This window comes from Scomber scombrus, chromosome 4, assembly GCF_963691925.1.
Source record: "Scomber scombrus chromosome 4, fScoSco1.1, whole genome shotgun sequence".
Lineage (NCBI taxonomy): Eukaryota > Metazoa > Chordata > Actinopteri > Scombriformes > Scombridae > Scomber > Scomber scombrus.
In genome coordinates this window covers 21,888,422-21,901,641 of record NC_084973.1, presented here as the reverse complement: position 1 = coordinate 21,901,641, position 13,220 = coordinate 21,888,422, and the positions used below count along the sequence as shown (strand labels likewise).

Sequence of the window (13,220 nt, the reverse complement as noted above, 5' to 3'; positions counted from 1 at the left end):
AATGTATTTAGGAGACTAGAATTGAGTCTGTGTGTGTTCGTGTGGGTGTGTGTGTGTGTGTGTGTGCACATATCAACTTGTTCTCATTTCCGTTATAAATACCAGGGCTGACTGACAGTTTCTAGTGTTTGGGTTTTACAGCTCTTATTTGTTGTAGTTGACAGGCTTTTAGTGAATGGCTGGCGTTTTGAGGTTCCGTGTCTATCACTGTTTGATGGCTGCAGGGCACTGTTGTGGATATGGCTAACAGTTCATTGCGCCACCCTTTCAGCATCAATGCACAGTGCATATATGGCTCCTACAGGCTGTTTTTCAGACTGGCTAGAGCTCAAAAGGTCATGGGAAGATTCAACATACTACAAAACAACTACAAACTATTGATTTCTTTTTGTTGTTGACTGGCATGTTGCGGTTTTGTACAAAGCTACTGACTGCAGGGTTTGAATAAATCTGAAACATAAGATGAGTTGAATATTGGGGATTGGTATCAAAAGAATAATCTGTTCATTGAAGGTCAGGGCCCATTTTTTGTGGGATATTTACTTATACTCATACAAATCGGCACGTGACCAAACACACTGTAGCTGATGGGGCATCATGTTGAAATGTCTCCTGCACATAGCTATAATGGGCAAATCTACAAAATCAACAGTCGACTCTAGGTTTCAGAATCAAAGCCAACTTCACATTCATCATTTGCCAATCATACAGGGGAAATCCACCACGGGAAATTTCTTTACTTCCAGCAGCTTTCATAGATGACAAAGCAATGCAGTTCCAATATCTTGAGTGTGCAGCAAAGGCCAGGAATTCAATCATGGTGTTTGGGGAGGTTGCAAAACTGTGGGAAATCAGAAACTGAATAATTGGAAATGAGGAAGGTTAAAGCAAAGTGGTTAAACCAAATAAGTAAGTTACAACACTTCTCTGAGTATAATGAAAAGCAAATTAAGTTTTTATATTCCTCCCCCTCAATTAACAGAGAAATAAAAAGAATGAATGATAGACCCTTTTGAAATATATGTAAGTGAATGCACATGACTTTTTTTAAAAACTACATTCACACCAGTTATAATCATGATTTTGTTAGAATGAAACTTCAAAGTGTCAATATTTAACAGAGAAATACTACAGCTTTTAGAGGTTGGATATGTCTTCACAGAATATATTACCATACTGTAATTGCCTTGTTATGCCATTCACTTCGTCTGAAAAATGTAATTAGAGAACATATTAGATTTATGATATATTGCATTTTGTGCAAAATGAATAAAAGGCTTTTAATTAAACTCATTTTAGTATTCGAGGCCAATTTGGTATCCATTACTCTCCTCATATGACACCTTTGACCTGTCTCCAATCAGAGATGCACCGGTCTGACGTTTTCAGTCCGAATACCGATACCTGAGTTTTGGATATCGGCTAATACCAAGTACGGATTTGATATCAGTGTTTAATTAATAACCTGTTTGGCTCACTCTGTGGAAGATACCATTCTTTTATGTGTAAGGCAAAATCAGGCTTTACTTTCCTAACTTTGTAAAACAAAATGTAACAAATAAATACAACAATATAAATGTAATATGTATTAAAATAATGGTATCTCTTAACAGATCAGCCCACTGTCACTGTTACCCGATCTAGCTATTTGAGTTAGTATCGGTATCAATACTGATAAGGAGTCCGTATCAGTATCGGTGCATCTCTGTATCCAATTCCCAGGCTCCTCCTCTGCTACACTGAATCAGGTGGCTACAAAGTAGGCAAATCTCACCAGTGTTGATGAGCTACAGACAGATGGACAGAAACACTCAGAACATAAAAGAGGAGGCAGCACACCTGTAGCACTGAAGCGCTTTCTTTATTGAGACATTAAAAGCTTTTGTTTTGACAGCACAGCTGCATTTGTCAGAGCATCTCTTTTTAGCAACAGACAGCCATGCAGCTGCACGCACACACGCATCCACAAGCACACCAAACGCACTCTTATATACAAGTTAAATGTGCCCAAATTTCAATGTTTTCAGTTTTAATTTTCAGTTTTTTTGGCATTGGAGGTACAGATGTGTGGTTTCTAGCTCAATATGCATACAGAAAAGCAAGTAAGATATGAAAAAGTAATCCACTTATTTCCTTTTTTAAAAACAAACAAACATTCATGATGATGAGATGTCTACTGTACCTATTAATATTACCCTGTGTCTTCATTCCATGTTATTTTTCTGTGCTGTCATATCCCTCCATGCCCAGTGACAGACAACCCTCCTCACCCCCTCATAAAAAAACAAAAAAAACAAAATTAAAAAAAACCTCCCCTTTGATCATCCCTCAGCAAGATGGCAGCCTGGGCAGCTTGTGAATGTCGGCTGGCACAAAAAAAACAGTGAGAAGGACGGGCGGACAGGTTGGCAGACATGCACGTACTGTAAGCTAACTGACATACAGTGATGACACATATACTGTAGCTGCTGTAAGCTGACCGACAGACAGACACCAAGGCAGAGAAGCAGTCAAGCATGCGGACAAGTTGATAGACCAGATAGACAGATAGACCAGCAGTCACTCATTCATCAGGCTTTTGTAAAGATGTGTCTACTTATGGCAACTTAATAGTGTAGCAGCAGAGATTGTGAAATTCTATTCTGCACTCATGATTAATAACGTTCAGGATGTGCAGTGAAGCAAAAGAAACATAGAAGAGTGTGTGCTAATGTGTGTGCGTGTGTGTATTTGTGATGTACAGTAAGGCAGTCAGGAAAGGGGATGGTGATATTTGTGTGTGTGTGCGTGGCGAGTAAGACGGATAAAGAATTGCCCAAAATCCGACAGCTTGGCCTCCTGTGCTTTCTGTCTCTTTGTCTTTCACTGTCAAGTTTTCTCTCCGTCAGGGAAAAGTCAAACACCAGGCAGCTGCAGAGAGCTCCAATTGGACAAACTGTCAAAGAGCTCATAGTCTCAAGAAGGCACATAATGCAGCAAAGTCACAGAGGACCCATAATGTACCATATCCTCTCCTCACAAAGCACGTCAGCTGGCGAAATTACAGTGACCTTCCTTTTAATGCAGAGTCTAGCTGTAGTCAATACTGGTGTTATACAGTATTGGGAGAGGCAGAAAGGCAGAATGATTTTGCTTTGGTTTTTATTCTGATTTCACATGCAAACCTGTTCATATTTATGCATTTAAATAAAATAAGGATAAACTGCAGAACATTTCATATAATTTAAGCAAAGGTGCTAATTGTTGTTGTATTTTGGCCTCTCGTGCAAAGTTTCTTATGCCAAAACAGTAGGCTATCTTTCCAAAGACACACATAAACTTTCACATTCTCAGAAGTACATGTGTGATTTAACTATAGTACACTGCAATACATTGACGGACACTTGTTGGAGACATTGACTTGGACTTGCTGCACTTCATATCTGTCTAGTGTGGACTTTGCCATACATATTTTACAATTGCTTCACCCGGCAGACAGTTTCACCCAGACACTGAAAGTGTTGTCATCTCTCTTTCTTTCTCTCTGTGAATTTATAGACAGCTTTGTTGTTATATTAGGTTGGAAGTTAAATGTCTGGATACAAGACATATTCTTTCTGTCAATGGGTTCTTTATAGTTTGACGTTTGTGATTCTTTTGGTTGTTTGCTACAATGAAAGTTCACTCAGGTTATCACATTTTTCTCTTACTTAAGCCCTCATTCTATCTGTCATTGTGTCTCTTCATTTCACTTTCTCCTCCTCTCTGGTTTTACTTTTGCCGCTCATTTCTGTCATATCTACCCCCCCACCGCCCTCCTTTGTTTTCGTCAATGTCTCTCCCTTGTCATCTTTTACTCCCTTTCCTTTTTCCTTTCTTCCACTCTGCCTTTCTTTGCTTTTATCAGTGAGAAGTAAGAAATTCAGTTTCTGTGAAGCACTCAGTGGAAGAAAAAAAAAAATCACTGCTTTGACAAGTGTTTCATATCCAAGATATCCTTTATTGCACTTAGGCAAATAATTGATGAAGAGTGCCTCTTTGCATCCACGCTAGCCCATTCACATGGGCTCCTTGTGGTATGAGAATACCACTACTCGATGCTGTACATTGTGGTCTTATATAAACTAATATTACTGACACCAATAACCACTTGATGGGATAAAAGTACCGCATGTAGAGTACATTTGGTTCAATCATGAACACAAAAATCTTAAAATCTTAAAATCATAAAATCGATCTCCTCTCAGTTGGCATAGCAGTTACAGGTTGTTTAGATGACACCGCTGAGCTTTAGGCAACGGAGACAGGAGTTCAGGTTGAAACCCATTTATTTAAAGGAAAATTCTGGTTAATTATGTTGCAACTTGGGTTTTTATAGTTTTGATCATCATTTCACTTCACTACAACTACATACGACGGGGCTAAAATCACAAGCTCCAACACAATGAGACTTGTTTAAAAAGCTACAATTTTAGACGGATTATCTACCACTGTATTTAAAAGTCAAACCCACAAGAGCACACCTGAAATCTGCATTCAAAGTTAATACAAGATGTCAATCTGTAAATTGTAGGAAACACTTTTACAGTTGACCTTTGTTTTCTCCTCCGAATCAGTTTAGCTTACCTGGGTGTTTGTTTAAAAGCTGCATGATTGTGTGACTGCTGCTGTTTTTTACCCTGTCAGACTTCTGCTGAACAATGTCAGCAATTAACTTGGTGAATACAATATTTTTACCAATAGGAATGATGAATGATAAGAAAGGCATGATGGGCAAAAGCTATGAAAACCATACTGGCCAAATATAAGTCATACTTTCCAACACCAAACATATTAGGAAAAATGATTTTATGAAATTGAGAAAAACTTTCAGAGAAGTCTTGTTGGATAAGTTTCTTGTTAGTTGAAGGACAAGATCGTTCTTGTCCTTGGAGCCCTTTTCTCTCGTTAAGGGAAACATTGAATACTTACATTAAAGCATCATGTAAATCCCCCATTTACATCGCTCACTCACTCACTCTTTTGTCAGGCTCTTGAAGGCGGTCAGAATGATTTTCTGTTCTGCTCCTCATAATGACAGTCTTAGACAGATGATTTAGTCCGCGGTCTGTTCCCAAGATAAAGATGTTGTGAGATGCTTTTGGCTTGTTTTCATTCAAATGGAATTTATTTCTCTTCCATAACAGAAAAACACCTCATATACTGTTGGCTAAACTGGGCTTCTTAAACACTGTTTAAAAAACACACTTTAAAAAAGACTTGAAGAAACTCACCAGTGTTGCAATATTAAGACTACAAACAACACACTCCGTAGGAGCACATGTTACACCTGTACTCTCTGCATTCATAAAGAATATCTGATGTGAAAATGCAAACATCTTCTCCCCCGCACACTCTTTCAAATGTAACTTCAGAAACGGTTTTATAAACGTTGCAATAAGCGGGAATTTCCTTAACATTATGGTATCATCAAATTGAGTTTTACTGTAATCCCTATTGAGCTTCCTTCACAGTTATCCCTCCCTGACTTTGCTTGCTCATCAAGGGAATTATACAACTTTTTCGAAAGCTATTATGCAACAGAATATGTAGTCCCACATTTCAGCAGTTATTGAAGATTGGAGAAATTTTTAATTTCCTTTTTCTGTTTATTTTTCTCTTGTTAGTTTATCCTCTCTCGTGTGTTGGAACTCCCTCAGTATGTAGCCTATATAGTAATAATGTACTCTAACAAGTAGTGCATATGGAGCACCAGATGTAAGTGAATTTGTGATTATCTTCATGGGTTAATCCTTATTCTGACACACACAAGTTTGGCACTTAGACAGATAAGAGGTGTGTGTGTGTGTGTGTGTGTGTGTGTGTGTGTGTGTGTGTGTGTGTGTGTGTGTGTGTGTGTGTGTGTGTGTGTGTGTGTGTGTGTGTGTGTGTGTGTGTGTGTGTGTGTGTGTGTGTGTGTGTGTGTGTGTGTGTGTGTGTGTGTAACTGGTTAGTATAGGGCTGTGATGATGAGGATGATGCATCCTATCCCCATTAGTGTTAGCCTAGATCTGTCAGATCCTTGTTGGGTTACTGCTTGGCAAAATCTCAACCCTGAGGAACAATGGGATGGGCCAAACACACACACAAGACAAAACACTGTTTCTTTCTCTCTCTCTCTTTCACACACACACCCTGCAGTGCCTGGAAATTCCTGTCAGAACAAACTGTCAATCTCACATTCACGTAAGCATAAACATCTTTTCATCTTCAACCCCTGTGTAACAGACAGGAAGTGTTACAGTCTGGTTTGTTCACTTTATTCCAGCTTATTTTTGATAGGCATCACACTCACACACAATGCATTTCCACTTGGCCCGTGTCTCACCTCTCTCAAACAATAATAGAGACAGCTTAGTTGGCTTATGAGTGTTTATTTCTTGTTTTCCAACTAGGTTGGTGGTGTAAATGTGACCCAAGTATACTAAACACCATTAACTCAAATAACTGATTATGCAGTGCTGGTTTTTACTCATTATATAAGGGCTTACCACAGTGGAGATCAATAAAAAACTGTCAATCTGGTTTTTGGAGGCACAGGGTGAAATAATTTAACTACGTGCCAATACATTCATTTTTTATATCAAGTCAAATCATTGCTTGACAACAACCTCCACCTTGTACGACTTAATTTGATGTGCATCCACTCTTCATGGTTAATCACTACTACAACACTTCAGTAATAAGTTGTTTGATTACCTGTCGTGCAGAGGCTGCCCTTGCAGGTCTCCCTCTGTCGTAGCTAAATTCAAGGCTGTCCTACATTCTCCATGTGCTGTGGAGCGGCTGGTGGGGGTTTTGATAAGAGATAACATTTTCCCTCTGTGCTCTCCTTTATGGACTTTTAATGTTGCTTCTAATTAATATCTCTGTCATTAATTTGCTGTGACACATTGCCTCCCCTCCACCCACCTAACCAGCCAACCAGCCAGCCAGTTAGCTTCAAGCCCCGGAGCCCCATTTAGTCTCTGAGCACCAAACTGCAGGGAGGAGTGCTTTTAAGTGGAGGGTACAATCGGACAACTCAGTGACTTTCAGCACAGATTTCTTTCTATTTTTCTGTATACTGTTGTTGTGTTTTTCTTTCTTTCTTTCTTTCTTTCTTTCTTTCTTTCTTTCTTTCTTTCTTTCTTTCTTTCTTTCTTTCTTTCTTTCTTTCTTTCTTTCTTTCTTTCTTTCTTTCTTTCTTCCTTTCTTTCTTTCTTTCTTTCTTTTCTCTTTTTTCTTTATTTGTTTTTGTCTACTTGCTCTTTCCTTTTTTCTTCATTGCAATCTTTCTTGCTTTCTTTCCGTCTTTCTTGCTTTCTTTCCTGCTGTCCTCCTAATTTGTGCCAAGAGTTCGGTGCTGTTGTGAACATTCAGTGTGACGGCGCCGAGTGCACTTTGGTTTGCTACAAGACTGCCCTTTTCATTCTGCGCTACCCAGAAAGCATTTCACATATTACAGCTATTTTCTCAATGATGGGTGTTGATAAAGTGTCTCGGCATCACACCCACTCATAGGGATGGATTATTGTTCAGCCTTCATGTCTGATGGTGTGATGATGATGATAGCAGTGTAGTGATGGTTGCCCTTGGTTTCTGTGTTTCTCTACTTCCCTCGATAGTTTGTCAAACCCTCAGTCTTTAAAGATTAAAGAGTGATTGAAGATAGAGAAAGAACACAAAAGCCTTCCAGGTGAACCCAAGAAGTATGCAATCAGATAGTGTACAGTAGATTGTCTTAAAAACCTGTTATTAAAGAGATGTCATAGCATTGGTCATGGAGCTCATATATGTTTAATATAATATGATAATACAATAAACTTATAGAGCTGCAACGATGAGTTGATTTATAACAGGTATTTTTCACCATTTTCTGACATTTTACAGACCAAATGACTAATCACTCAATCCAGAACATTTTTCAGCACATTAATTGATAATGAAAATAATTGTTAGTTGCAGGCCCAAACACACAAAATATTGCAGCAGTGTTTACATATCCAAGCTTCACAAGCCACAAGCTTCATTAAAAACAAAACTTCCTTAAAAGCTTCTGATCTGCATTTGTTCTATTATCATATTAATATTGATTAAATTCCTGACTTTATAATAGGTACTGTTCTCAAATCTAGAAAAAAGAAATGTCTTTTATTCAAATTGTAAAAGTTATATAAATTCAGCAGATACAGTAGGGAGCTTCTACCCTCCGTAGCTCCAATTTGAATGAAGGAAGAGGGGAAAAAAAGAAAACCAAAGAAAAATACTTTTTGAGCTTATTTTTTGATTTTTTTTGTTATTTTCACATATCTACACTCAGATGCTTGCTGCAGTAGCTTGTCGTTTTCCTTGTGTGCTTTAAGGAGTAGTTTGACATTTTTGGTAAATACTAATATTTCCCTTCCTGGTGGAAAGTTAGTTAAAAAGATTGAGTCTGCTCTCATGTCTGTCCAGACTACAGCTGCTGTATCAGATGGACTAGACAAGTAAGATCAGTGCGTGTTTCATTATTTATCAAACAGTAGAATGGTTTATCTAATGTAGTGTACCATGCCGGCCTCATGCTTTGTAAGATGACTGTTGCACATGGATGTATGTTTTGATGTCAGTGCTGAAACAATATTTTTTTCAGCCTTACAATATGTTGAGTTTTTGTTCATATTTATCTTCAAAGGGCTACATGTGATGCACCAACTTTTTCTTTTAAGTAATCAGACTACAGACACAGTGTTAGGGTCACCCACTGTTGGCTAGGGGACAGTGACTTTGCCTTCAGAGTATTTTTAAACCCTCTGATGGATAAGACTTAGAGGATAGTACATACTGGCTAGAGAGCAGCAATAATTAATGAAGGTTTTTATAGAAAGCACAAGAAGCCATGCTGAAGTCGTGGTCATGACGCATGTGCTCTTATTGCTTCTCTTTCTTTTTTTCACTTCCATGCCTCTCTAACCTTCTCTGTCTCCCTCTGTCTCTCTCTCTCCAGGTCCAGGAAAATGTCTTTGTTGAGTTTAACCACCAGGAGCTGCTTGAGTTCTACAACAAGGTATGTTTCTTCTGTCTGTCTGTGTGTATGTGTGTGCCAGTATATATATGTGTGTCCTTTCGTATGCCATGCCATGTTGCATTTCATCTTGATTATCAGATACAACCTGACAAAATCCATCTGCCTGCTCGTCTTCCTCATTCTTTGACACACACAGTTGCCTTGCTTTTCTTTTTGACTTTCTCTTCCTCTGTGTGTCGGTGTGTGCGTGTTTCTTTTGTGTGCATCTCTTTTTTTCCCCCAAACACTCAACCTTTTCTTCTCTTTCTTTCAGCTTGAAATCGTGCAAGGCCAGTTGGATTCCCTGACTTGATGCCTGGTGCTCTTTGTATCAACACACACACACACACACACACACATGTTAGTGTTTTGCTGAAAGCTATGCCAGCTGTTAGACGGTTAGCAATGCCATTCTTGCTCTGATTTATTAAAGAAAAACGTCAGAGTTTGAAACCAGCAGTTTCTTTCCCCCTTTTGAGCTCACATATTCCTACATATCTTCATCAAGGATATAGGATAGAATTTTGGATATGTGAGTTTACTGTAATAATTTTGTTGATTAAAAAATGTACGTAAACAAGTTTTCTTAGACATTTTCTATACCTTGCATTGAGCAACTTCATGTTTTGATTGCCCTGTAAGATGATTACAGACAATTAGATGTTATAAATGTGCCAACAGTCACTGATCTTTAAAATTAATTTGTAATCTAACAGACAGAGGCAGTAAAAGGAAATGAAATGTCAGAATGTCATGTAGAGTTTAAACAAATGGATTTTGTAACTTGGAGAATGAACTAGTGTCCATGCCATTCTAATAAAATCTGAAGTGGAGGTGAAATCCATCCAAGCTGTTGTTATTTAGTGAAGGCTCATTATTTCTCATTAAGACAAACCTGGACTGCTGGTTCAACAGATGGGAGTTCTGGGGGGCACAGCAGACCTCTAGTGTGTGTGTGTGTGTGTGTGTGTGTGTGTGTGTGTGTGTGTGTGTGTGTGTGTGTGTGTGTGTGTGTGTGTGTGTGTGTGTGTGTGTGTGTGTGTGTGTGTGTGTGTGTGTGTGTGTGTGTGTGTTGTGTGTGTGTGTGTGTGTGTGCGTGCGTGCGCGCGCGCGCGCGCGTGCGTGCGTGTAGATAGAAATGTGTCTGTATAGATATGTGTGTGTGTATGCATGTGTCTGTTTGCCGATGGGTGCATGTATATGTCCTTGTTCACACATCTCTCTAACTAGTGTGTTTGTACGTGCATACCTATCTTCCCTTCTTTGAATCCCAAATTCCCAGGTGTTGTCCTCCCTTGAAGATTTAGTAAACCAGACCACATCAGATCCAATCGTTGGCTGTGTGCTCCCTTTTCTGATTAGGTCTGGTTTGTTTGGCTGTCTGTGAAAAAGAAGAATTAACATTTGTAAAAATGTAAGTTAAGCAACAGATTATCAAGCTGGGAAAACCAGTTCTCCCCCGTCTGCTTACTTACAGTACAATATATGCGAATAGAATAGAATATAACATTTTTAGTACACTGTTCAGACGAAAGAGCGTCTGTTTTTGTGACCTGAGAAATACATCTCATCCCAGCTGTTGACCTCATTAAATTGTGATCTCAGCAATAATTTAGGGCAGTTTACAGCCATCCGTGAAGAAGATGAAACAAGCATCAGCACCTACACGTCAGAGGCAATGGCTCTCTTGGCAGGAAAATGGTGGATGAATTCCTTCAGGCTGAGAATGAGTTGCTGGCTCAAGCAACCAAATTTAAGTATCTCAGAATCTTGATCAGGAGTGATGTTATTTTACACTTGGTTGGATTGGTGTGGTGTTGGCAAATGCAGGCGTTTCACCAGCTTGGCATTGTAAAGAGATGACTAAGAGTAAATTCCAATCCACCACACCTATGGCCATGAACTCAGGGCTGTCGTTTAATGCTTTGGACGCATCCAAGTAGAAGGAGATCCAGAGGAAGAAGCAGAACACACTAGAGGGATCCCATCTCGCTTGGGAACACGTCGGGATCCCACAGGAGGATCTGGAGGTCGGTCTGAGGAGAAGGATGTTCAAGCAACCTTGGTTAGTCAGCTGCCACTGCATCCCAGATCCCGATAAGTGGTGGGAAATGGATTGCAGGACCAAATATAATATGAGAGGATTCAGATTTTGTCACATGCATAGTTGAAGCACTTTTTATTACCTGCCTTTTACCTTAATGGACCTTAAAAATTGCAAATGAAGAAGATTTCCATTTTGAAAAGTTGTCCCTCAGTCTGCAGAGTCATTGCAGGCTCTGTTGCTGTTTGTGTCTAACATCAGCAAGTGGCAGGCTGTGTTAATTGGATAATTGCAAAGTAGCAAGGACATAAAATCACAAAAACGTACTCAACCATACAATATCGTATCCACTTCCACCTTGCAAAATGTCTGAATTCGCCACTCAATGACCCTCCTTACAGCTGCCACTCTTGATGATGCTTAAACATGCAAAAGTAGTGTAATACTCCCAAAAATACAGACAAAAATCAACACCCTCTTTCTTTCTCTCCTATTTTATGGTAGACTGAGAATAAACCCATCAAAATCTACAATATAAGATTGGAAAATTACTCATCGGTTGTCTTAACAGTCCAAGCCACATGCTGGACCACTTCTTTCCTGAGTGTTTTTTTTTTTAAAATTATTACTCCAATTGACAATTTTTGCCATCATGTGAAAAAGCCTGCAGCCGGAGGGAGCACCATGTTCCACAGCATGGAGAACAGATGGCGAGGCTGAGCAGAAATGGCCGCCTGGAAAAAAAGAAAAAAAAGAAAAAAGAAGAGAGACTCACACACTGAGACTCACACTGAGATCCGGCAGAACACAGCACACAGAGTCCCAGTGGGAGAGATGGGGAGAAAGTGTGTGTCTGAGTGCGTGTATTTATGTCTGGTGAGTTGTGTCTCTCCATGTACTTGTCAAAGCTGTGTGCACGCTCTGGTGTGTGAGATGAAGCAAAGTAAGTTCAGCTGGACACGACACAAACATAGACACCCAAAGCGCACTGATTTTTGCAGAGAAGCCAGTTAGGGAGGTACTGTGCTTTTACAGCTTTAATATGTGTCTAATGGCTCTATTGGCATTGCTTCCAAATCGGTTGAGCAGAGTTACAGAAAATTGGTTGCTTCCTCCAATTTAGACACTTTAGATTACCTCCGTTCCTTCAGAGGGCAACCAGTGTTGAGGCAGTTTGAAACTGGACATCAGCGCAAATTAGCATTTCAAAGAAGGCATTGCACAATGTTCACTTGTCGTTCGCAAGTTTCACAATTGCACTGAAATGAATTGACTTTGGTCTTAAATGCTGTTGTGAGCAGAAGCCCAAACACTGTAACCATTAGCTGTCCTTAATAAACAGATGATGGAATAACATCATTTTTTTGTTTGCAAACTTAAATGAAAGAAGGAAAATATGTTACTAAAGCCACGTTACGGATAATGAACCTTAATAATCTGGAAATGCTTGTGGAAAATAAAAAGGTTTAAACAGCGGTTTTGAAATGAATCCACATTAAGACAGCTTGAGACTCAAACCAATGTGACCATATTAATGAGTGCTTGTAAGGGTTTTGTGTGTGAATCAGTGTCTTTGGTGTGCTTGTGTGTATAGTGTGTTAATGTGTCTGTTCTCTGTGTTACTGTGCTTTTCACATGACAATGGCATAACCACTGCTTCTGAAACACAAAGGAGAGACCACCAAGAGTGCTTTTTGTAGAACAACTGAGAGTCACAACAGGCTTAATAGGCTGCACAGATAGCACTAGTCTGCTTTTATGAAGAACAACCTCTCACATTGTACAAGCAAGTGATGAACAACTAATAAAAAGTGCAGCACTGAGGTAGTCACAATAAATCTGTGTTGTGTCAAGAATAGTCTACTTTGCGAGCCATTGTCTCTTACGTGTGCCAGGTTATTAAAATATTCATTGCTGTGTTCTCTTGCAGAAAGTATGTGCTATAATAGGACACTAACTGAATAAAAAATTTGACCTGCCTGCTAAACCTCCAATCAGTATTTTCCACATTTCTTAAACTGCACATTACACCACAGATAGCCAGATTACGGAAATAGTTCATTTAAAACATTGTCATGGTCCACAGGTTCACAGAAACCCAATTTCTCCAGTATTCCCAGTTAATATGAT

General features: G+C 39.2%; 1 protein-coding gene across 2 annotated transcripts in view; it reads left to right on the top strand.

The window, feature by feature from the left end:
* Window positions 1–13,220, top strand: part of commd10 (COMM domain containing 10) — a 148,636-nt gene that overhangs the window by 47,435 nt on the left and 87,981 nt on the right. Inside the window, exons 6-7 of one of the 2 annotated variants that reach the window (XM_062417301.1) lie at window positions 8,987–9,046; window positions 9,321–9,885. In XM_062417301.1, the coding sequence (XP_062273285.1) occupies window positions 8,987–9,046; window positions 9,321–9,359 (99 nt within the window). In that variant the 3' untranslated portion in view covers window positions 9,360–9,885. Of the gene's footprint in view, window positions 1–8,986; window positions 9,047–9,320; window positions 9,886–13,220 lie in introns of those variants that run through there. The other variant, XR_009925046.1, reaches the window with a different exon arrangement.